At 37.8% G+C, this 22385-nt stretch overlaps 3 protein-coding genes across 3 annotated transcripts; 1 reads left to right on the top strand and 2 right to left on the bottom strand.

The window, feature by feature from the left end:
• Positions 1-216: 216 nt before the first annotated feature.
• LOC113342528 (major latex protein 146-like) lies at positions 217-1198 on the bottom strand. Its single transcript, XM_026587044.1, has 2 exons — positions 832-1198; positions 217-694 (listed from the first exon to the last, which is right to left on the bottom strand). Exons 1-2 carry the CDS (start codon positions 1031-1033, stop codon positions 420-422), a joined length of 477 nt encoding a protein of 158 aa, XP_026442829.1. The 5' UTR covers positions 1034-1198; the 3' UTR covers positions 217-419.
• A 16186-nt stretch (positions 1199-17384) lies between these two features.
• LOC113342534 (uncharacterized protein KIAA1211 homolog) lies at positions 17385-18415 on the top strand. The gene is made up of 2 exons (XM_026587048.1): positions 17385-17728; positions 18208-18415. The coding sequence occupies exons 1-2, from the start codon at positions 17385-17387 to the stop codon at positions 18413-18415; spliced, it is 552 nt and encodes a 183-aa protein (XP_026442833.1).
• A 2905-nt stretch (positions 18416-21320) lies between these two features.
• On the bottom strand, positions 21321-22154 carry LOC113342559 (major latex protein 15-like). Its single transcript, XM_026587069.1, has 2 exons — positions 21881-22154; positions 21321-21762 (listed from the first exon to the last, which is right to left on the bottom strand). The coding sequence occupies exons 1-2, from the start codon at positions 22086-22088 to the stop codon at positions 21479-21481; spliced, it is 492 nt and encodes a 163-aa protein (XP_026442854.1). The 5' UTR covers positions 22089-22154; the 3' UTR covers positions 21321-21478.
• Between the last annotated feature and the right edge of the window lie 231 nt (positions 22155-22385).

Genomic DNA, 22385 nt, shown 5'->3' with positions numbered 1-22385 from the left:
GGAGCCAATGTAATTAGCCTCCATCCTTTACTTGCACTAATCTCTCTCGACACCCTAACCACCTGATGATCTTCAAACCCAACCATAGCGATTGCACTGCTCCCTCCCTCCGTTTCAGAAACATAGGCTTACTTCATGCAGTATAACCATAGTTTGTAACCTAATGGGAATTATATTTGGCAAAAGATATGATGATCAGTGGAATGTGAATATCCTTTATTTTTATTTTTATTTTTTGCTCTGTAAAGAAATTACCATACATACTTTAGATAAGAAGCAATCAAACAACTCAATTGTACCAATGTTGGAATTGAGTACCTAAGTCAATGCATACTGCAAGAACGCAACAAATTATAACAACAGATACCATGTACAAACCCAACACTAAAGTCGTGTTCATGTACCATGGTATCAACATTTTATTCAGAAACGCAGAGGTGAGAATTAATGTCTACGATGTTCTGATGGAAGAAAGCTAGATAACCAAAGGGAACCGGAGAATCCTCCTTCATTTTCTCATACTCAATAGACCAAGTCACAATGCATCCATGTGCATTAGGCTTTGGATTAACTTCAATTATGGAATCAAACTTCTTGTAATCCTTCATCAACTCTCCATCAAAAAGACGGTGATGTAAAGTCCTTGCTTCATCGTCATGTGTAGTTTCCTCCTTAGCGCTCATCGCCTTACCCTCTGCATTCACAAAAATAAACATATTGAGGTAAATTAAATTACAAAGTTTATTATCTATTTATACAGAGAATAATTATGCATGCATAATAAAAAGGGATCAATTGATTGCAATATTGTGTTTTTAACTTTTCATGTACCAAAAATATAGTCCCATTCCTTAATACAACCGGAAAGAAGTCCATCTCCTTCGATAACCTTGACGCCGGTGAATAGATGGGAAACTGCCTGTGGAACTTCTTCATGGTGCTTCCAAATTTTATAATATTTGTCAGCCTCGCAATTGACCTCCAATTCAGTTACAAGTTTCCCAACTAGGCCTGAAACACCGTGATGAGCCATGGATAGTTGATGCTGGTTGGCTTAAATTGCACAAAAGTATATGGAACTATGAAAAACAAGAACAGCTGATATTGTGTCCATGTTGCTTGTAACGGGTTTATATAGAAATTGAAGAAGTGGATTAACAGTTCATGATGACGCTGCCAAACTTTACTATTGATTGAAAAACTTTTTATAATTGATTAAGGAGACAATGCTTAGATTATTGGTTATGGGCGTCAATATTTACAGATATCATTCAATAGACCAATTATGCTATTTATAATTTATGGCGTATGATAGCTATTGGTGTCCGCTTGAAGGAGCGAGCAATTAATGGAAATAAGGCGGATACTGAGTGATAGTTTATCTTTGCTCCATGCATTGGAAATAATCATGGGTCCATGCCTCGTAATTAGGGATGGCAATGGGGCGGGGATCTTGAATCCCACCCCCTACTCCGTTCAAAAAATCAAAATCCATCCCCAATCCGTCCCCTACCCGTTCCCCATAAGAAAGAATGGGGCAGGGATGGATATGGGGAATCCTCGTAGGGAATGGATTTCTCATGGGTTATCATAACATTACAATAAATATTTAAATTTTTGTAAATAATAATAATTTAAAAATAATTATAATGTTTTCAAACAATAATGATAACACAAAATTGGTTAAAAAGACTAAAATCAACAATTCTTGGATGAAAAAAACATGTAAAATTTGATACTTTTAAATGGACGAGAATGTAAAAATAGCCAGGATGTAAACAATTTCATCCTACCCATTTTCAAATACTTTTTGTTATTTTTAATTTACATCTGCATTATCCTACCCATTTTCAAATACTTTTTCTTATTTTTAATTTACATCAGGATGCATCCAGTTTCATCGTCGCTCTTTTTTAAGTTTAAGCCAGGATGAATCCAGTTTCATTCTTGTTATTTTTTTGGTGTCCATTTCACCCATACTAATTTTTACTCGTCCATTAGAACCATGTTTTAAAAATATTTGGACAAATGACCCATTTTCCGTAATAATAACCTAAGCAGTGCATTTTAAAATTTTAAGTTTATAATAACCAACTAAAACTGAAAAATAAAGAAAACAATTGATCCACAATTAAGTATTATGGTTCCTTATACTTCTTAGTTCCTCATTATTAATCATCTTCCTCCATGTTAATCATCTCGTCATGATCTTCTTCGTTATCATCTAAAAAGTTCGTCGCTCATATATAATATGTTATGGTATGGGGCGGGTATGGGATGGGGACCTTGAATCCCATCCCCGCATCACTAATTTCAGGGATTCCCCGTACCCCGCCTTGTTCCCCGTTTATATAGGTAAAACCCTAACCCTTAGGGGCGGGTCCCCACGAAGATGGGTTTGGGTGGGGCAAATTACCATCCCTACTCGTAATTGATAAGTCGTAATCGATATTACTTCTTGAAGCTCCATCATCTTGTCCGAGCAGACTCTGGCATTTCTTTCCAACCAAATACTCATAGCAGGTATCATAGCCACAATTTCTAATACCGCATATTCAAATTCTTTGTATGCCAGTTGCATAATAAAGTTCTCGTCAACGAGGGGATATCAAAAGAGCATTGATGCTCATTTCTAAAGTAGTTCCATAATCCTTGTGCAAAGGCGCAGTGAATAAACAAATGATCTAAAGTTTCTGTCCCTTCACAAAACACATAGTCTCCATCAATAGACATACCTCTCTGTATAAGCATATTCTTAGTAGGAAGACTGTTGATGAATTATTAAGGCACGGAGTAGAATCCTTATGAATAGACTCGTAACGAGAATTGACTTAAAGATCTTATGCTTGTTGAGATTCCAGCTAACTTCATCTTCTTCGGACCAAAGAAAAATCACCCCACCAAGCTTAGCCTTTATAATCTCCAACTGAGCTCTTGAACTAGCATCAAGCATGTTAGGAGTTTCTAGATTCCAACTAGAAGACCCATTGCAAACTGCAGAAATAAGTTTTCCTTTAGAACGGGCTTTGGTGTAAACGTTAGGGAACTTTGATTTCATATCTTTATCAAACAACCATTTATCTTCCCAAAATCTGACCTTGGGCACTCTATTAACTTTGAAAGTAATATTATCCTTAAAAATTGATTTTGTTGCCATCAAAGTAGTTAATATCGTGTATCGGTATCGTATTGGTCGGGTCCGATACACCTATACAAAAGATTATATCGGTTTGTATAGGTGATACAACATTAAGACTAGAATTTCAAATATTTATGAATGTTTCAGTCTAAAGATTTTAGTACCATATGATGCATTAATTCTCAAGACAAAAAGCTTCATATTAAAAATTAAATCACATTCCACTTTCTATTCTAAATAACCATTGTTAATTTTCACCATCGTCTCAGCTAATTTTAATTCACATCGAAAAATGAAATAGTTGGAAATTTCTTTATTGAATCGGATTGAGTATTCAAGCGTACGGAGGAAGAAGGCGATTATGAGAAAGGAATTTGTTTAACAGTTTTCAGATCTAAATAATTTATCCTACCAAATTATCTTTACCTATATTATCAGTGTGTATCGGTGAACCCGATATATAGGTTTGTATTGGCCGATACGAGCGTTTTTATGTTCAATCTTTGTATCGCCGATATTTTAGATATCATAAAGGTTTTTCCGATACACAATAAAAACATATATTATCGGCCGATACAACCGATATTGACTACCTTGGTTGCCATAATACCTTTCCAAATTGAGACACCATAGCTGCCTTTAGGATTATTTGAGAAAAAAGGTTGCTGATTGATCCCATACTTCTTTTCTATTATGACATAGCAACTGGAGTTGTCTGTGGGATTGAGTGCACCAGTTGAACCAAAAATGGATTGCAGATAGTTGCCGTGGAGTAGACTACAACAGCTGCGATCAGCTGGAATGTAACAATTATGAGTAAAACTGGGTTGCACCAGTTGCAATCAACTGGACTGTAGCAGTTGTGCGAAAAAACGACTCCAACAGTTCGATCAACTGGACTACAGCTATTGCTGAGAAACTGGATTACATCAGTTCTATCAACTGGACTGTAACAGTTTTGAGTAAAAGGACTGCAGCAGTTCGATCAACTGGACTATAGTTGTTTCTGAGAAACTGGACTACAACAATTCGAACAACTGGAATGCAGCAGTTATGCGGACCACCGACCATGAGTGTGTTGAGGATGCATATCGACACAATAGTATTCAAAAACTCTGAGGATGGCTTCATTTGGTGATTAAATGCGTCTTTTTTCGATGTGGCCACTCCACACTCAAAAATATTTTTTCTCCAAATTTTGAAATTCCACCTCCATAATGCCGGAAATTTACATACAACCTCAACGAGCCAAAAATTGTTTGAAGTTGACGCACGACGAAGAAGTTATTAAACAAACAAAATTGCATGTTATGTAAGTTGGGGTGAATGGATAGCTGACGGGAAGGAGCAGTTGATGTGGCACAACTTATATTGACATGGTCCATTACATGGTGGCAAGTTGCTAATGTGACAACTGATATGTTAAGGTGCTTGATGACTTGGTATTAACATGTTGATTACGTGATATATCTTTTTCAACGACTTCATGATGTAGGATATTGAAATACGATCACAACGAGCCAAAAATCATCCAATTCGGACGTCATATGATGAAGATATCAAAGAAACAAATTTGAAGACCAAGCCAAGAAATGGTGTATGTGGCTAAGCCCATGAAGTGGGGCGGGAATATCCTTAGGTCAAAGCAAAAGGGGTTGAAACATCGAGCAAGGTTGAGTTGGCTCAACTGGCGAGTTGGCTCGGTTGATTTGACTCGGATACGGCGTAAATATCCAGCAATACAAAGTAGCAGGGCGGAAATATTGTATGGGCTGTCGTAGGCTCAACAAATTAATAAATATATTTCCCACTAATTAACTGGTAATATAGTGGTAGTAAGAGCGTCCACAATGGTGCGATCAAAACCAAAGATCAAAGATCAAAAACCACGATCAAATTTGAGTTTAGTCAGTAGTGTGACGCAACGATAAACGAGTATATTTAGTCGAGCGAAGATATAATCAACGTCTGATAGTGGAGCGTTGATATAGTAAACGCCGGTTTGGGGCGTTGATATAGTAAACGCCGGATATGGGGTGTTGATATAGCAAACGTTTTATGTGGGGCGTTTATATAGTTTACGCCTGGAATAGGGGCGTTGATATAATCCACGCTGGATGGGGCGTTTATATAATGCACACCGGGACAGGGGCGTTGATATAATCTCCGCACTCCCATCTATCGTTTTGCAGTTAGTCAAAATTGTTAAAAGTTAAATCGAATCAAGACCAGCAAGTTAGTAATTGGCTAGTCTGTACTTTAACTACTAGTGGAGCTATTGTATACAGTGATACAATTGTACGGGTTTTAGTACTTCTAAACTAGACGTGGTATATACTAAAGTCAATTAACTACTAACTAGCTATATTCTTTAGCTTGAGCACATGTATAAAGCATTAACAAAAATGTACTTAAGGTATAATGCATGCCTTAATGGGACGAACATTATACTCACGCCTGTTATCAGGCGGACATTATACTAACGCCCGATCGGGCGTACATTATAGGTTCGCCTAGCTACGGCGTATATTATACAACCGCCTGATCTTGGGACGAGAATTATACCACCGCTTCAGATGAAGCGTGCATTATATAAACGCCTGTTAACGGACGAAGATTATAACTTCGCTCGACCAAATTTGGTTTTGGTCGTTGCTCCAGACCAAATATAGTCTCAAATTTGGGTTTAGTCTGGTATATGATCTTTAGTCTGTTCGACTGTGTCACGTATCTGGACCATATATTTGGGTTTAGTCGCCCATTGCAGTTGCTCTAAGAGATCGTTCCCATAGAGAGCTGTGTAATTGATATGTTATTTGATCAGCAAAATAAAGTAAATAACAAAGGGGGGTTTTGGTTTTAAGATTAATATAAAGACAATAAGATGAAAGGGATGAATAAGGAATCCTTCGCCGTTATCAAGCGATAATTGGATTAATATACTTATTTATTCTTCGTAAGAATCATTCATCATCAACCGTAGAATAACAACTAGATCATTGTTATCCCCAAAACTCCTTTTATCATTGGATACGGAAGTTCTCAACTACCAGATTTTATCCAACGAACCACCAAGTAGTAGATCACTCAAGGTGTAATCTAATCGAACGCCTTAAGCTTTGTGAATTTAGGTTGATCCCAGTAGTTAAACTCTTAGATCAAGGTTTACTTACTGGTGTTTTCTCCATACACGATTGCTCCACAAAATCCCTCTGTAAGGTCTCGCGATTTCTACTTATGTGGAGAGTTAATCAACGATTACTTATCTCATAACTTCCACTAGAAATAGAACAATCAATAGACTAATCTAGTATGCATCCCAAATCAATCTAGGAATCACTCATAAACCCTAGATTTGGTAAAGACAAACGATTATGATAAAAACTCTCAATATATTTGCATTATTAATAAAGATTCACGCTTAGAACATTGAATTCATCATTAATCAACAAAGGTTTTAGCTACTCATATTACAAAGAAGATGATAATGGCGGTTTCCCCCTAAAGGGATAAACCATAGGTTTTGATGTAGAACTTGTGATATGAGATTAGATTATTGATTGAGTTTTACATAACCTAATACCTTTTTTATAGGTTTACATTGCTTGGTCTCCAAGTATTTAGTTAGGTTTAGGAACCCGATCCGAAAATACGACATAACGACTCCAAACGTGCCCTTAGGCCTTCCAAAGTGTGAATACACGTTTCCCATTTGATAAGTTCGCGTACCTAGTCCGCAAACTTCAAATTCCAGCAGATATTTTCGGAAATAAGTCTGCGACCCCCGTCCGCAAACCCAGTTCGCGGACTTCACTGTCTTCGGTATTCAATGGAAACTGTTTTCGCCACAACTTCTTCATCCGAACTTGGAATGACCTCATTCTTTTTGAATTATTTTTATCTTTCAATTATCTTCAAGATGGTGATGAGAAATACTTAATTTGAATGAGGTAAGATCGGTCTTTGGCCCTTCTCTTGATTTTGAGCGTTTTGCTCCTTTTCTTCGCACTTCTTCCGCTTCTCTTGGACTTGGGCACTTGGATACTTGGAATAATTCTCTTCCTAGATCTTTTCAGAACTTTGTATATCCTTTGTGCATGATTCATCTATTTGAGACAAATAAGAGAAAACAAGAGTAATAATACGAATACATGCAAGAATAGTAGCTAAAACAAGTATGGAATGGATACTAAAATCATATGAATTATGCACTTATAAAATATCCAAGGACTACTGAAGTGAGTTATATCGAGAAGCATGGGATCACCGCTGCCGGAAGGAGATGACCTTCGTCGGGTTGAGCCGCCGGGGTTGGTCGTCGGACCTGCTGCTGCTGACGTCATGTTGATGTAGCCTTAATGGAATATGCTTGCCCTTTTACGGAATATTCTTCCACGTCACCTGCTGACTCGTCATTTTGCTGATGTGGCGAACAACGTGGTTCTTCTTTGCTGACATGTCGCGACTGACTGGACCACCTTGCTGACGTGTCAGTAATCGAGGTGACGTGGCGGCTGAATTGTTAGGGGTTGCTGCTGAAGAGTAGCCAAGGGCGTGGACATCCGAAGGCTTAATAGAGTTGGGTGGAATAATACTTCGGCCTGGATTTGAAATGGCTATACTTCAGAGGTCCGATAGCTCGACTTGGCTTAGCTTAAATTGGCAGCTCGGCATTGACTCGGTTTGGGCATAAACATCCAGGAGTGTAATGAAGTTGGGGAGAAACATCCAAAGGCTTGGCTCCATGGCTTGGCTTGAAGTGGGTGAACAACTTCTGATACTGGCGGCAGCAACATGATGGAGGTGAAAGGAAGCTTAATGTGGTTGAACGACACTCTGACGTGGGTGAACGAAACTCTGATATGGGTGAATAAAAATGCTGAAGTAGGTGAACGAGATCGCCTGGATTGGCCGTCGGATATACCGCCGGCCACGGCCGCCGGGTATGTCGCCGGAATATGACGTGATCTATTTTTTTTAAACGATTCGCCACGGTTTTTACAATAGTTTTCGGATTTGTTATCTTTTACCTAAAACAGTTTGCAACAGAATTCTAAATTGTTGTCTTTCCTCCGAACCTTCTTGCAACAGGTTTCTTGATACTGTTGCTTTTTCCCAGGCACCCTCCTGCGACTTTTATGATATATTTTTGTGATTCTTTCTGGAACCTTTTGTGACGCTTTTTTGGAGGTTTTTTCTAGGGTTTGCAAACGCCTAAATATGTAGGCATCTAGACAACCCTGCGAACTTCACAGTAGCGATTTTGACATCTTATAAACTCGAATATGTGGACGTTGCGCTGTCCGGAAAGCAGATTCTTCGAAGTCTGGATTTTAACATGTTGTTGATCGAACATCCTACAACAATTTTGATTGTGTTTTCTCTCAATCTTTCATCGCGGACCGAACGTCCTGGCAACTTCATCAGATTTTGTAATGATGCAGTTTCAATGCCTTCCGAAAGTCATGGCTTCAGGAAACCTCGAACTGGAAATCTGGACTGCAGCAGTTGCTATCAACTGGACTACAATAACTACAATTATCTGGTCTATAACAATTACGATCAGCTGGACTACAGTAGTTGCGAAAAACTGGATGGAAGCAATGATTTTTGACGGCGTCCAAACTGCTTTCTCACGAACACGATTTTTAAGTTTTTTGTACTACTTTTCTTAATGGGAAAACACGATTTCTTTTTTCGTACTCCCCTTAGTCGGCGCCAATGTTTGTACCCAGAAATATTTCCAGGTACTAAACACGATGATTCTGGTGATGATGATCAGAACTAGGGTTATACACAAAACAAGCTTAAAGATGATAGACACGAATTTAACGTGGTTCGACATGGTTTGCCTACATCCACGGACGAATTTTCGTAGGGAGAGATATTTTATTGATGTATGGGTTACAATAATTTTTGATCCCTTTTAGGGTTTGCTCCTCTGCTTTTTCTATCCAGCCTCCCCCTATTTATACAGTTGCGAATCAGGGTCTTACCCTAATTGTGAGGTAAGCATAAATGGTATTAACTTCCCCTGCATGCCTCCTGACATAAATTATATTAAATTTTCCTAGATGCCTCTTGGCATAAATTATATTAAATTTCCCTGCATGCCTCCTGGCATAAATTGTATTAATTTGCCCTGCATGTCTCCTGAAATATTCCAAAATATTCCCTGTAGAAAATTGTTCAACAAAACCTGATATTGACTTTGACTGGAGGGGTTGACTTTCTGATGTTGACTGCGACTGAAGAGCTTTGAATGGAAAAAACCTGCTGGCAGACTGGCTTGACTGGTTGACAGCATAACGAGCTGGCAGTATGGATGGAGGATTCCTCCTGTGGGTAGGGCTGAACAACATGGCCGGGGGACATGCCCGGGGGAGATTCCCGGTTGGCAGCATTGTTGGCAACATGGACGAAAACTGGCTAGAAGCGCGACTGGCAATTTGGCTTCGATAGTTGACCCACGATTGACTTTTACCATTGACCGGATGTTGGCTTTATGAAACGCTTGGACTAGATCGGTTGGCTGGATGACAGGCTTGAATAAGGGCCAAAAGGTGATTCAAATAGCAATTTGGCCCATTATGTGACATTTTTACTCATGATACAAACACAATTCAATTTTATAAACCGAGGGTGATGCAATCATATACACAGAGGAAGTGGTTGAGGTGCAATAATACTTTCCGTGTATGTAAAAAGATGCCAAAAATGAAATGTTCAAAAACTCGCATGTTTTCCACGCTGTGTTCAACTGATTCCCTAGCTACGAGGCTTCAACTAATCAGTCCTGTCATGCAGATAATGTGGCGGTCTTCGGCCGACGCCCCTTACTGGAACAATAAGTTATAAGGCACATTTATTTTGTCCCTAATATTTTAGCTAGCGGTAGTGACTCACTAGCAGTGAGCTTCAATTATGAGGACTTAACAGCCGGATTAACATTTTTCTCAAACAAAGTAACTAATCACAAGACCGTGCATGCATGTAAAATTAATTAGCATCTTTATTGGTCAAAAACAATCGTTATAACAGTTGAGAGCCTAAAGTAAAAAAAATAACTTCAACTACTAATGTTCCTATAGTCTACCACCAATCAGATCTACAAATCAGATTAACCAGCAAGCAAAGTAAGTAACACAAAGATCACGCAAGTAGTAATAACTAAACTCCGCGGAGGTAATCAACACAACATATTTTCGTCAAATATCTACATCTATGGAGTACTGAGTATGAGTTTTGCTATGAGTTGGGTAGAGATTGCAATTGGCATGAGTCAGTTCAATCTCTTCCATTTTTCATAATTTTCTTATGAAAAATGGAAGAGAGTATTACAAGCAGGGGGAGGGGGGAAAAGAATCGGGCTCGACTTCACTCTCACTAATCTCTTGAAGTCATACTTGAAGTATTTTCTACACCAACTCGTCCCTTTCAAATAAGGGAAAATTGGAAAAAAAAAAAAAAAAACCAAATAGAGGTGCAATGTTGGAAATCTGTCCCAACATTTAAAAAATTTGGAAAAATGCTCCATTCTACAGTTAAGTCACATGTGTGAGCCCATACGCTCAGAAGAAAATGATAAATACACCTTTCAGAATTCAGAGTTTAGTGTTCAAAATTCAGGATTCAAGGTTTAGGGTTCAGAATTTAAGGTTCGGGTGGTGGTGGTGGCGGCGGCGGTTTTGGTGGTGGTGATGGTGGTGATCCGGCCTTACACATGTGACTTAACCGGGTTGGATGACAATGTTAATGGAATAGGGAATTTATCCAATTATTTTTATCGTTGGGGCGGATTCCAACATTGCACGTCGTATTGGGACATTTTCCCAAATTTCCCTTCGAATAAATAATGTCCTGAGAATTCTCATACTTCCCTAAGTTGTGATCTCTGGCGTTAACATCTGCAGCCGTGGAGGCATAGAAACATATGGAGTCATACATAGATATAAATTTCTCATCCGGTCGAAATTATTTTCTGATTCACTTTCATCAGCCCAGTTTTCGTTGTACATAATATTGCAAATGTTTCCTTGTCTATGTGGAAAAGGAATCGGATTCGATTCTGAAATTTCTCGCATAAAATTCTCGTGTACGTGTTTATACATGCCAAGAATATAGTGCCACTCTTTTATACAACCCGAACGAAGTCCATCTCCTTCGTTAACTTTAACAGAAAATGGGCTATTTGGCCAAAAAGATACTTTTCCCGGTTCAGATGGACGGGTAAACTTTTCACCTGGGTGAAATGGACGGGAGATTTTTTATTAGAAACAGACATAACTACCCTTTCTCTATAACACGACCATCGACGCTTTTCTTTTCTCTGCACCATCTCTCTTTCTCCTCCATCTGTGTTTCTCCATCACAACCATTGAATTCGGTTTCTGCACCTTCTTCGTACCAACAACTACATAAACAGTATCACCATCGTTGTAAACATCATCAAAAACAGATCCAGTATCATCGTCTTTATAGATGAAATCAGAGGCATCATCGTTGAAATTTGTTTATCTGTCGTCTGCAAACAACAACACCAACTACAACATCAAAGATTTATAGCCTAATTAGGGTTTGGCCGTATTCAATTTCACAATATGTCTCCTAGAACCCGTAAGTTCCCAAACCATAACTTTGTTTTGATTTTATTTTCAAAATCACATGATTAATTTTTGAATTGATTGAAGTACATGGGTGTAACTTGGGTATGTTTCTTCATTTTAATATGAATAGGTGTGAGTTATGTATTTGAAGTACATGACGATTTTGTAATCCAGCTCTACTGAAAATTAGGTTGTTGTTGTAATGCATCTGTATTGGATGAAACTGGTTTGCATCTTGTTTTGTTGTATCGATGGTTAGTTGTATTGGATGAACCTGTATTTGAGGTAAGCTGGAATAGGTATCGTCATGTTTTTTTTTCTTCCATAAATATGGATGAAACATGTATCATCCTGTTTTGGATTTGGTTGAATTTTCTTTCATCAGAGTTTAAACTAGTATGAAACTCGTATCTTCTTGCTATAGATGAAACTTGTATCATCCTATTTTAGATTTGGCTGAATTTGATTTCATCCATGTTTAAACTTACATGCAACTGGTATCATCCTGGTTGTTATTGTTTTCGTTGGAGTTTATACTAGTATGAAAATGGTTTTATCAAGTTTTAAATTTGGTTGAATTCGTTTTCATACATATTTAAACTTGGAAGAAAATCAGTTTCATCCTACTTTAGATTGAGTAGAAGAATTTGGAAGAACTATAATTTATGTATACAATACTGGATGTACCCAGTTACATCCTATGTTGATTACTGAGATTTAAATAGGAATAACTTAGCAACACTGGATGTATCCAGATACATCCTGAGTAATTTTTTGTGAAATTTGTCTAAATTCATTTTTTTTATGTTTAGGTTTTAAGTGATCAGTGTGGAATGGAATATAAACATATCATTGAATTTTTACTAGAAAAATAGGTGATCATTGTTTTTCTATCATCTATTGAATACAAAAGATTGAGTAGTTTCTTATTTCTATTTCGCATAATCAGTTTTCTCAGTAATTTAAGTGGATTAACAAAGCATGAATTTTTTCACAGGCTGGCGAGATGAGGTGCAGAGAGTTGGACTTGAGGGCCGTAATTATAATCATTGACAAGGGTAGAGAGTTAACCAAGGTAGAGAGTAAGTTACCTGATACTGGGTCCAGTTGTAACCAAAGCTTACAATGGCACATCATTTCTTCCCACATTAAATTCCCAGTTAATAAAATCTCATTCGATGAATCGATAAGCTACGTAAGGTACAAGACACTCTAAACCCTCAAAAGTATCTCCTGCTTTGGCTGCTGGATGTGCTGCTATACTGAATCCCTCGAAGATGGCATATGTGTAAGGTTTTTTTCATTGTGTTTTCATAGATTTTCATTGTTTTAAGTTCTTACAGTCTTTCTCTCAAACTTTTATTTCCGGGACTTATTTGGAGTTGGGCCAGGTTTATAGAGAAATAGGTTTTCCTCCTGGTGTGCTAAACATTTTAACTGGATTGGGCACTGAAGCTGGTGCTTCTTTGGCATGTCATTCACATGTGGACAAGGTTTTGTTCTGCATCTGATTTTTTTATCACAGCATCTCTGGTATTATTGATTTCATGTTGAATAAGCACTAAGAAAATATGTCCCTCAACCAGGTTGCATTTACTAAAAGCTCTGCAACTGTTTCTAAGGTGGTATTATTGATTTCATGTTGAAATCAACTGGTATTATTGATTTCATGGCCTCTGTATCTCAACTGATCAAGGTATGTTATAATGACATAGTTTTAACAGTTGCTGGTTTAAGCGTCACTTTTCCAAAGAATGAATAATGACATGGTTATAATATGTTATTCCATTGCTCCCTGCAGTCTTCTTGTTTAATTCTTTTTTTCAAGCAGTCGTCTTATAACAATGTAATGATGACATTTGCAGATTTATGCAGTTTCGATAACCAAAAGGATTGTGCTTGGTTTTGTGCTTCTTACATTGATCTGGAAATGTGATTTAAGATCAATTAGGTAATGGCAGGGTTGGAAAGCTGCATAATTTGGTGATGAATGAATCTGGCAGGTTAATTGATTGTTGCAGTTGTGATAGGATGGTTAGAGCCGAGCCGAGGAATGCAGTGGTGGTGATTTGATCTGAGATTCCATATTATGGATCTGGTGCTAGTTGGAGTTAGAAAAGAACAAGTTGAAGGAGCCGTGGATGGAGTTATGAAACGAAGTTGCAGCTGCGGGGTTGGATTGAGTTTGGTTGCAGTTGAAACAAGAAGCTGAAATGGGTGTTTCTCAAATGCAAAAGAGTATAGATTTATGCTTTAGGTGATTACAGGGAAGTGTTTACATGGTCGTCTATGCAGAGTTGCAGCTGAGGTTGCAAGTAGCTGTTCAGTGAGATAATGGTGCAAGAAGTATGAGTTGCGGAGCTGCAGGAAATGGTGCTATGTAGGCAAGTGAGTTTGAGATGGAATTAATGGCTATGGGTTGCATGAAGCACAATGGCTTGTGGCAGAGCTGCTGTTGCTTGCAATGTATGAAAAAGTTGAGTTGTTGGAGTTGAGTTTACCTTGGAAGCTAATCGAAAAAGTTGCAAGTCTTCCTCTTCCAGGTGTTGGTGGAGGTCGTGGCGATGGTGGTGGCAGTGGTGGCAGCGATGCAGGCAATGATGGTAGTATTGTAGGTGGCAGTGATATCGTTAATGACAGTGATAGTGGCGGTATTGGAAGGATTGTTCAGGATGAACTTGGTTTCATCCTGAGAAAGCATATGTTTAGTCGGATATTGTACTGGAAAAGTATTTTTGTCAGTTAGAGATACGAGAACTTGTTTAGGGATGTTTTTGTCAATTACAATTATACTTTTCTAATATTTCTGGGTGGAATATCCAAAATGGATAATTGAACAGTATTTTTTTGATTCATGTCCATATAAACAATATTGTAACAGTGAAAAATCTCACTACTACACCCCTTAGATAATATAGGAGTGTCAATTGCTCTTATTTATCTAGCAGTCCTAGATATAATATAGGAGTGTCAACATCTCTTATATGCGAATGTCTATAAGAAATATCGTGGTGTGTCTGTTATGTGTCCATTCAAAGCAGTTCAATGTGATTTCCATGTGTGCCCTAAGTGAGATAACAACATATGTGGTCCTCACGGTATTAATAAAGTGGAAACTTCTGAGGAACTCAAATCTGGTTTCTCTCTCTTTTAGAAACCCATCAATAAGATGGTATATATGTGTAGCCCAAAATTCACAATGTACGGCTAAGATTATTATTTTTAGATTTGATTTGTAATTATACATCTTAAGATGGACTTAATTAACATTCATTAGTTAATTATTAATTTGCAAAAAAAAAAGTAAAACAAAATCGTTAAATCAAGTCAAATAAAGCGTATTTATTGGCGTTATCCGTGGACCTCACTTATATTCAAACCTTTAGAGCTAACACTATGGTGCCCTCCATTCCTTCCCTATCCCTCAAATGTAGCGAAGGGATAGAACAAAGATGGCAACCTCACTATGGTTCCCTCTTATCCCTTCCCTACACGAAACGGCTACTCAGTAGCCGTTTATTTTATTTTTGCAGTTTTTTTTCAATATGAATATATTTGTCTAGGTAAAAAAAAAATATTTTAGAGTAAAAAAAAGATATATAATAGGTAAAAATGAGATATAATAGGTAAAAATGACTTTTAGTAAAAAAAAAAGAGTGAAAAAGGAAAGTTTTAAGGTAAAACTTTGAAAACCAGAAACGGTTACTCATTAGCCGTATAAAATGCCACGACAACTGAGTAGCCTTAAAGGGTAAAAAAATACGGTAACTGAGTAGCCTTGTGATTTCCCTTCCCTACAAGGAGGATCAGATGTGATCCTCGATGTAGGGAAAGTGAGGGATACGGGAGACCATAGTGGATGGTTTTTGGGATTTTTCCCTACATATGAGGGATAGAAAAGGGATGAAGCCAACCATAGTGGTAGATCTATATAGCAAACTAAGAAATCATCATGAAGTAGTGAAAAATCCCACTACTACACCCTTAGATAATCTATATAGCAAACTAAGAAATCATCATGAAGAACACTAATAAGAATTTTATTCAGCTTAGAAATCAATACAAGGAAAGAAGAAGATGAAACCCTAACTTGGGGAACAAATACCTTTCTCTCTCCTATAATTGTATCTCCACTCTTAAAAAGATATGTCTTTGTATTCTCGTTCATACATTTCTTGATCTCTGCTACTCATGGCTACCTGCTTTTGTTGATCTTGTGCGATTACTTTCTCCTTACTTCCCTGCGAAGTGCTCGCAACATCGTTTTCCATACTTGGTAATAGACTCGCATTTCCTACATTTTCGCTTGTTACTGCTACTGGATAAGACTCCATATCTCTCTGTTTTTCTTCGAGAGCGATGTACTCCTCCTGGTACTCGCGTAGCTCCTCCATCGTTATTATGTCCTTCATCCTGAATATCTGTGTGTACAATAAGTCAGTTGATAATAGGCATTGATGAATGCTAAGATGAGATTTCTTTTATCCACACGTCCTGCCATTTCGCTACACATTGTCCTCCATCTAGTAGTCACATCTCGCAGGCTTTCATTTGTTCTCCACCTTAGGTTGAATACTTTATCGATTCATGGCCTTAGCATATTGTTGCTAATGTACTGTCTCAAGAAAAAACTCTGTAGGTGCTGGAATGATATTACTGAACCTACTGGCGATCCCTCAAACCACTTCAAAGCTTCTCCTGCGAGGCTCGCCGGGAAATACTTGCATAAGACCGCGTCATTATCCTCATATTGCAGCAAAGCTAAGTTGTACGCCCCTATGTGATGGATTGCACATGTAGATCCAGCAAAGATGCTAGGAAATGTGGGTAGTGTGCACTTTGTTGAAATTTTTACTAATTGTATCCGTTGTGAGAAGGGTGTCTTTGCTGCTTCTGCTATCACCTCTTCTAGTTGTCTTCTTCCTCCATCTTTCCCATTAGCCATTATCTCTCTTAGTTTTGCTATTTCTCTTAGGATTATTGTACATACATCGTTATTCTCAAAAACTACATTTTGGCGGTAGAATACAGCTCGGGGAAGAGATTACACCTGTTTGTGAAAACCTTAAACTGATTTTTCAAAGATTTCTTATATTCTTGTTTTCGTTGAGTTTCGGTTTACAAAACAAATAAGTTCATAAGTTTGTTCTTGAGTTTTCGCTGATTTCGAACCTATCGAATAATCCTAAGGGTTATATTCTTCAAAGGTTTCTTGTTATTCTTGTTTTCGTGAATGATTTCGATTGTTTTCTCGGAATTTCAACATTTGGATTCAATCGTTCAAAAGATAGTTTTCATTTAGGAAGGAAGTATTAGTTTGCATAAATTTGCGAGAAAAGTGTTATTTCAGGAACACAAAATGGTGAGACAAGCATCTGCAGGAGAAAACACAACACCGATTAGGAGGAGTAGAAGAATTGCAGGTAGAAGAAGAGGCGAAATCATAGAGACATCAAGAATGGGAGAGAGGAACAACAGATCTCAACCGGTCAGATCTCAAATCCATCATGAACCAAGGGAGACCGATCAAAGAAATTATAATGAATTAAGTGTTCACACTACAGATATATACAGATACTACAGAAGAAAACGAGGAGAGGACGCATGAAGAAGGAGCAGTAGGATAAATTCAAGACAACATGACTATTGGAGAACTAAGGCAGCGATTGGCAGACGAAAGAAGAAGAAAAGAGGAACTACGTGCGAACTTGACACGACAAAATGATGAACTAAGAGAAGAAAATCAACGATTACAAGACCAAAGGTCACAGTCACGATCCAGAACAACACGTGCGAGCTCAAGATCAAGGACAAGTAGAAGTACCACCAGACGAAGCAGATCTGATCACAGAAGCGATGAACAAAGACAATTTATAGATAATAATTTGGCTAATAATCTTCAGGTAGGTGACAACATAAAGGAGGAACGCGAACACAATCAAATAGAAGATCGATACGTACAGACAGGAGAGAATGAACCCAGGTGAGGACGTCGCAAAGAAGATAGACCGGAGCGAAATGGAGAATACAACCGCATCCAAGACGATTCAGAACAGGAAAATGATCCAGAACAAGCAAGGATGATACTCCAGAGAAGAGAAATGTTAAGGCGACAAAACAAGAGAGATAGAGCCGCACAAGAGAACGAAAGGGATGAAAGAGAAAGGTGAAAAATGAGGAGAGAAGAGGCTGAGAAATGAGAATTAGAGGAGGCCGTGCGTCAAAACAGGCATGAAAACATACTAAGACAGGCTCGCCGGGAAATACTTAGACAGATCTTTTTGAGAGTGGAGATAGAATTATAGGAGAGAGAAAGTTATTTGCTCCTCAAGTTAGGGTTTCATCTTCTTCTTTCCTTGTATCGATTTCTAAGCTTAATAAAATTCTTATTAGTGTTCTTCATGATGATTTCTTAGTTTGCTATATAGATTATTTAAGGGGTGTAGTAGTGATATTTTTCAGGATGAAGGACAGAATAACGATGAAGGAGCTACGCGAGTACCAGGAGGAGTACATCGCTCTCGAAGAAAAGCAGAGAGATATGGATTCCTACCCAGTAGCAGTAACAAGCGAAAATGTAGAAAATGCGAGTCTATTACCAAGGATGGAAAACGCTGTGGTGAGTACTTCGCAGGGAAGTAAGGAGAAAGTAATCGCAGAAGATCAATAAAAGCAGGTAGCCATGAGTAGCAGAGATCAAGAAATGTATGAACGAGAATACAGAGAGAGATCTTTTTGAGAGTGGAGATAGAATTATAGGAGAGAGAAAGTTATTTGCTCCCCAAGTTAGGGTTTCATCTTCTTCTTTCCTTGTATTGATTTATAAGCTTAATAAAATTCTTATTAGTGTTCTTCATGATGATTTCTTAGTTTGCTATATAGATTATCTAAGGGGTGTAGTAGTGAGATTTTTCACTACAACAAGTATCAAAATGTACAAGTCTTTTTCACCCAGGAATTGTTGATTTTGATCTTTTTAACCAATTTTGTGTAACTTTAACCAGGGATGAGCATGGGCCAGTACGGACCGGTTTTCGTCTCATCCGCATCCAATCCATTGCACTACGAATTTCAAATTTGGCATCCGCAACGGATTTGCATCCAATGGATGCACGGATGTACGGATTGGATGCAGATAATTCAAATTGTTTTGTTTTAGTTAAAATTTATAGTAAAGAAAATAAATCTAACACAAATGACTCTTTATAAAACCTACATATCTTATATATGTATACAAATATAAAAATGCCATGTACAACACCCCAAACAAACATCTTAAAATTCCTAAATGATCCATAGTATTTTCTAGAACTGTATAAATGCCCTTAATTTAACGAATATGGATGTCCAACGGATTTTCATGGTTGCATCCGGACCCGACCCGTTATCGTTGGATTTCAAAAATTCCATCCACATCCAACCCACTAAAGAACGGTTCAGACATCCATCCGCAAAAGAACGGTTGGTCCCGCTTAAATCCGCGGATTACGAGCCAAATGCTCACCCCTAACTTTAACGCCAGGGAAACGATGGGTTACTTCCTATGAGACATTTTCGTGGTGCTTCCAAAGGTTATATATAAAATTTATCAGCATCACAATGGACTTCCAATTGAGTTAGCAATTTTCCCAGCTAAACCAGAAACACCATGATGTGCCATCGATAGTTGATGATTATAGTAGCCCTACAGAAGTTTGCAAAGAACTGTATATGGAAGACTGGAGCAGTCAATAATGAAAACCAATGCTAGTTGATGGAGTTGCATTATTTTTAAGACAAAACTAGCCTACCTGCTAGTTTAAGGTACAGCACATGCATTTCATACATCCTCACCATGTTACCTACTAGTCTACGACATAATTAATGAATCAATTTAAAAAGTTGTTTCTGAATTGACGAGATTTTACTGTAACTAACTATCCCGTAAAAGTAAGTACCTGCAGTACTAATACTTACCAAATATAGATATAGAAAATAACGATGGTTGGGATCGGGAAGGCAGATATTTGAATAGAACCATATGTATTTTACCAAGGAAACCACGCATAATCTGGCTCAACATATAATATTGCTATCTAATATCTATCCTTCAACAAAATTCTGTATAGCCCACCCGTATCAGTGCCCTTGCCCATGAACCCGGTAGTAGAAATCCTACGTGGTTTTTGCACTAACGCAGTTTTACAATCGGTAGCACTTATAACTCTTCGAATCTAACTGCTCTATGAAAGTTGAAGATGGGAAGTACTGTGTTTTTTTGGGAAGGTTACTAGGGAGAAATTTCTTGATGGGGGCATTTTGCGAAGAGGGCACGTGTCTTTGTTTTAACGAATTTATAGTATGATTTTTAGAGGAAGGGCATTTTCGGAGTTGCAAAATCAATGGCAACAAAAACATCCTTCGTTGCTTTCTTTCTCTTCATCCTCATCTTCTCCTCCTTTCTTTTTCCCCTGTCGCCGCCTCCACCAAACACCTCCATTATCCAACCCTAAATCAAATCACAACTATTTACGCATTAGTGTTGTACAACTCTTTTACAGTAGGAAAGTAACAATTTAGGTTCAATAGAAAAGACCATAATCAGATTATCATTACCCATGACCAACCCCTGTTGGTTCAACATCCGATTAACCATTGGAAAAATACGTCAAATCCGTACCTTCATATGTTAATTCTTCTGGACATGTGAATTAATCTATAGTAATATGTTTATGGTCGTGGATGTGCAATATATCCTTGAACACAGAGACTTCCAGATTAAAAAGTATGAGCAATGGAATAAATTCTCTAAGAAAGGAGTCCACTTATCATGACGAGTGAAGAAAAACCCACACATATTTGACATCAAAAATCACTAACAGGTGACTTTTAGATGGGGGCATCTAATCAAATTTTTAGATCAGAAATCCTTTGCACAGGTATCCTTATAAAGTGCACAAAAATCATTACAAGCTGTTTGTTAATTGTACCCAGCATTACAACAGACAGAGAATCAACCAAGTCCCCATGTTCTAAATCAACCACGGTAGGTGGAGCGGTAACAGGCCAGGGTAAAAGAAAGGAGAAGAAGAAGAGGAAGAAAGCAATGGTGGACGATGGTGATTTTCCTGTTCCTTCTACGAGAATGTTTTTGCTGCCGCCGATCTTGCAACTCCAAGAATACCCTTCCTCTAAAAAGCATACCATAAATTCGTTATAAAAACAAAGACATGTGGTAGTTCCTTATTGGTCCCCCATGCCCTCTTCAAAAGCCCCCATCAAATTTTTTCTCGTTACTAGGTTGGGACCAAAACCTTGCTATTATACGAACAACGGACATTCAGTATATGTGCAGATAAAATACATAACGGTAGAAACTTGAGTCTTGATAAACTTTATCATATTCCGATTGAAGAAGTTTGTAACTCTTCTAGTACAAGTACGTACTGGAGAGACTTTACCAAGTGGAACAATGATAAGAGTCATAAAACAATTAAGTTTACCGTTAAATGCGTTATTCAGAATTGGAAAAACAAAACCAGAGGTTAATTTCACAATGACAGATTTCGGATCACAGAATCATTCGGCACAGCTAATTAGATATTTTAAATAACTTACTCCATTTATTTAAAATGATACATAGTTATAGAGATGCAATAGATCTCGTGAAGTAACGCATACAAATTGATCAACGAGTACTGACGTACATATGCACATGCATACGCACACCCAACACGGAGATTAAGATAGTTTACTAAGAAGTGGAGATGTGAGCATCCATATCTACTATGTTCTGATAATAGAATTTGTAATAATCGAAGGGAGCTGGAGACTTCGCATTCATTCTGTCATATACAATAGACACAGTCACAATGCTTCCTCCAATGGTTCCTTGTCCACTAGGCTTCGGATTAGCTTCAATAATCACATCGAACTTCTTGTAATCCTTCATCACGTCTCCTTCAATTACGTGGTGTGTCAAGGTCCTTGTTGCATCGTCAATTGTTGTTTCCTCCACAGCGGTCATCGCCTTACCCTCTGCATGCGAAAAATTAACCATACGTAAAAGTTGGTTATTACAAAGTGCAAACAAATTCTAAGCACATATATTTAAAATGGGATCAATTTTAGTAATATCTATACACTGTACACATACCAAGAACATAGTTCCATTCCTTGATACAACCAGAAACGAGTTCATCTCCTTTGGTAACTTTAACACCAGTGAAAAGATGAGGAACTGCCTTAGGAACATCTTTGCAATGCTTATAGATTTCATAAAAATTGTCAGCATCGCTATTGATCTCCAATTGAATTATAAATTTCCCAATTAGACCGGAAAGACCATAATCATAACTAGCCATTGATATAGTTGTTGATTGTAGATATGTAGTATAGAAGTTTGCACAAGAGTGTGTGGAAGGCTGGAGTAGTTGATAATGAAAATCAATGCGGTCGATCGAGTTTATATAGAAAAACAAACATTTGTTTAATGATAAAGTAGCCTCTAATAAATGTGATAAAAAGTGGCCACCCGAAGACTGTTTACCCCATCTAAGTACTGTAAGCTGCCGGTCAAAAAGATAATTGCGGTCATTGGCATGTGAAATAGGATAAGGAGTGACCTACTCTCTTTTTTCTTGCTTTTGCGTTTGTGGATG

Source organism: Papaver somniferum, unplaced genomic scaffold, assembly GCF_003573695.1.
Source record: "Papaver somniferum cultivar HN1 unplaced genomic scaffold, ASM357369v1 unplaced-scaffold_43, whole genome shotgun sequence".
NCBI lineage: Eukaryota > Viridiplantae > Streptophyta > Magnoliopsida > Ranunculales > Papaveraceae > Papaver > Papaver somniferum.
The sequence above is the reverse complement of the archived record's forward strand: the minus strand, read 5'-3'. Positions and strand labels throughout refer to the sequence as shown.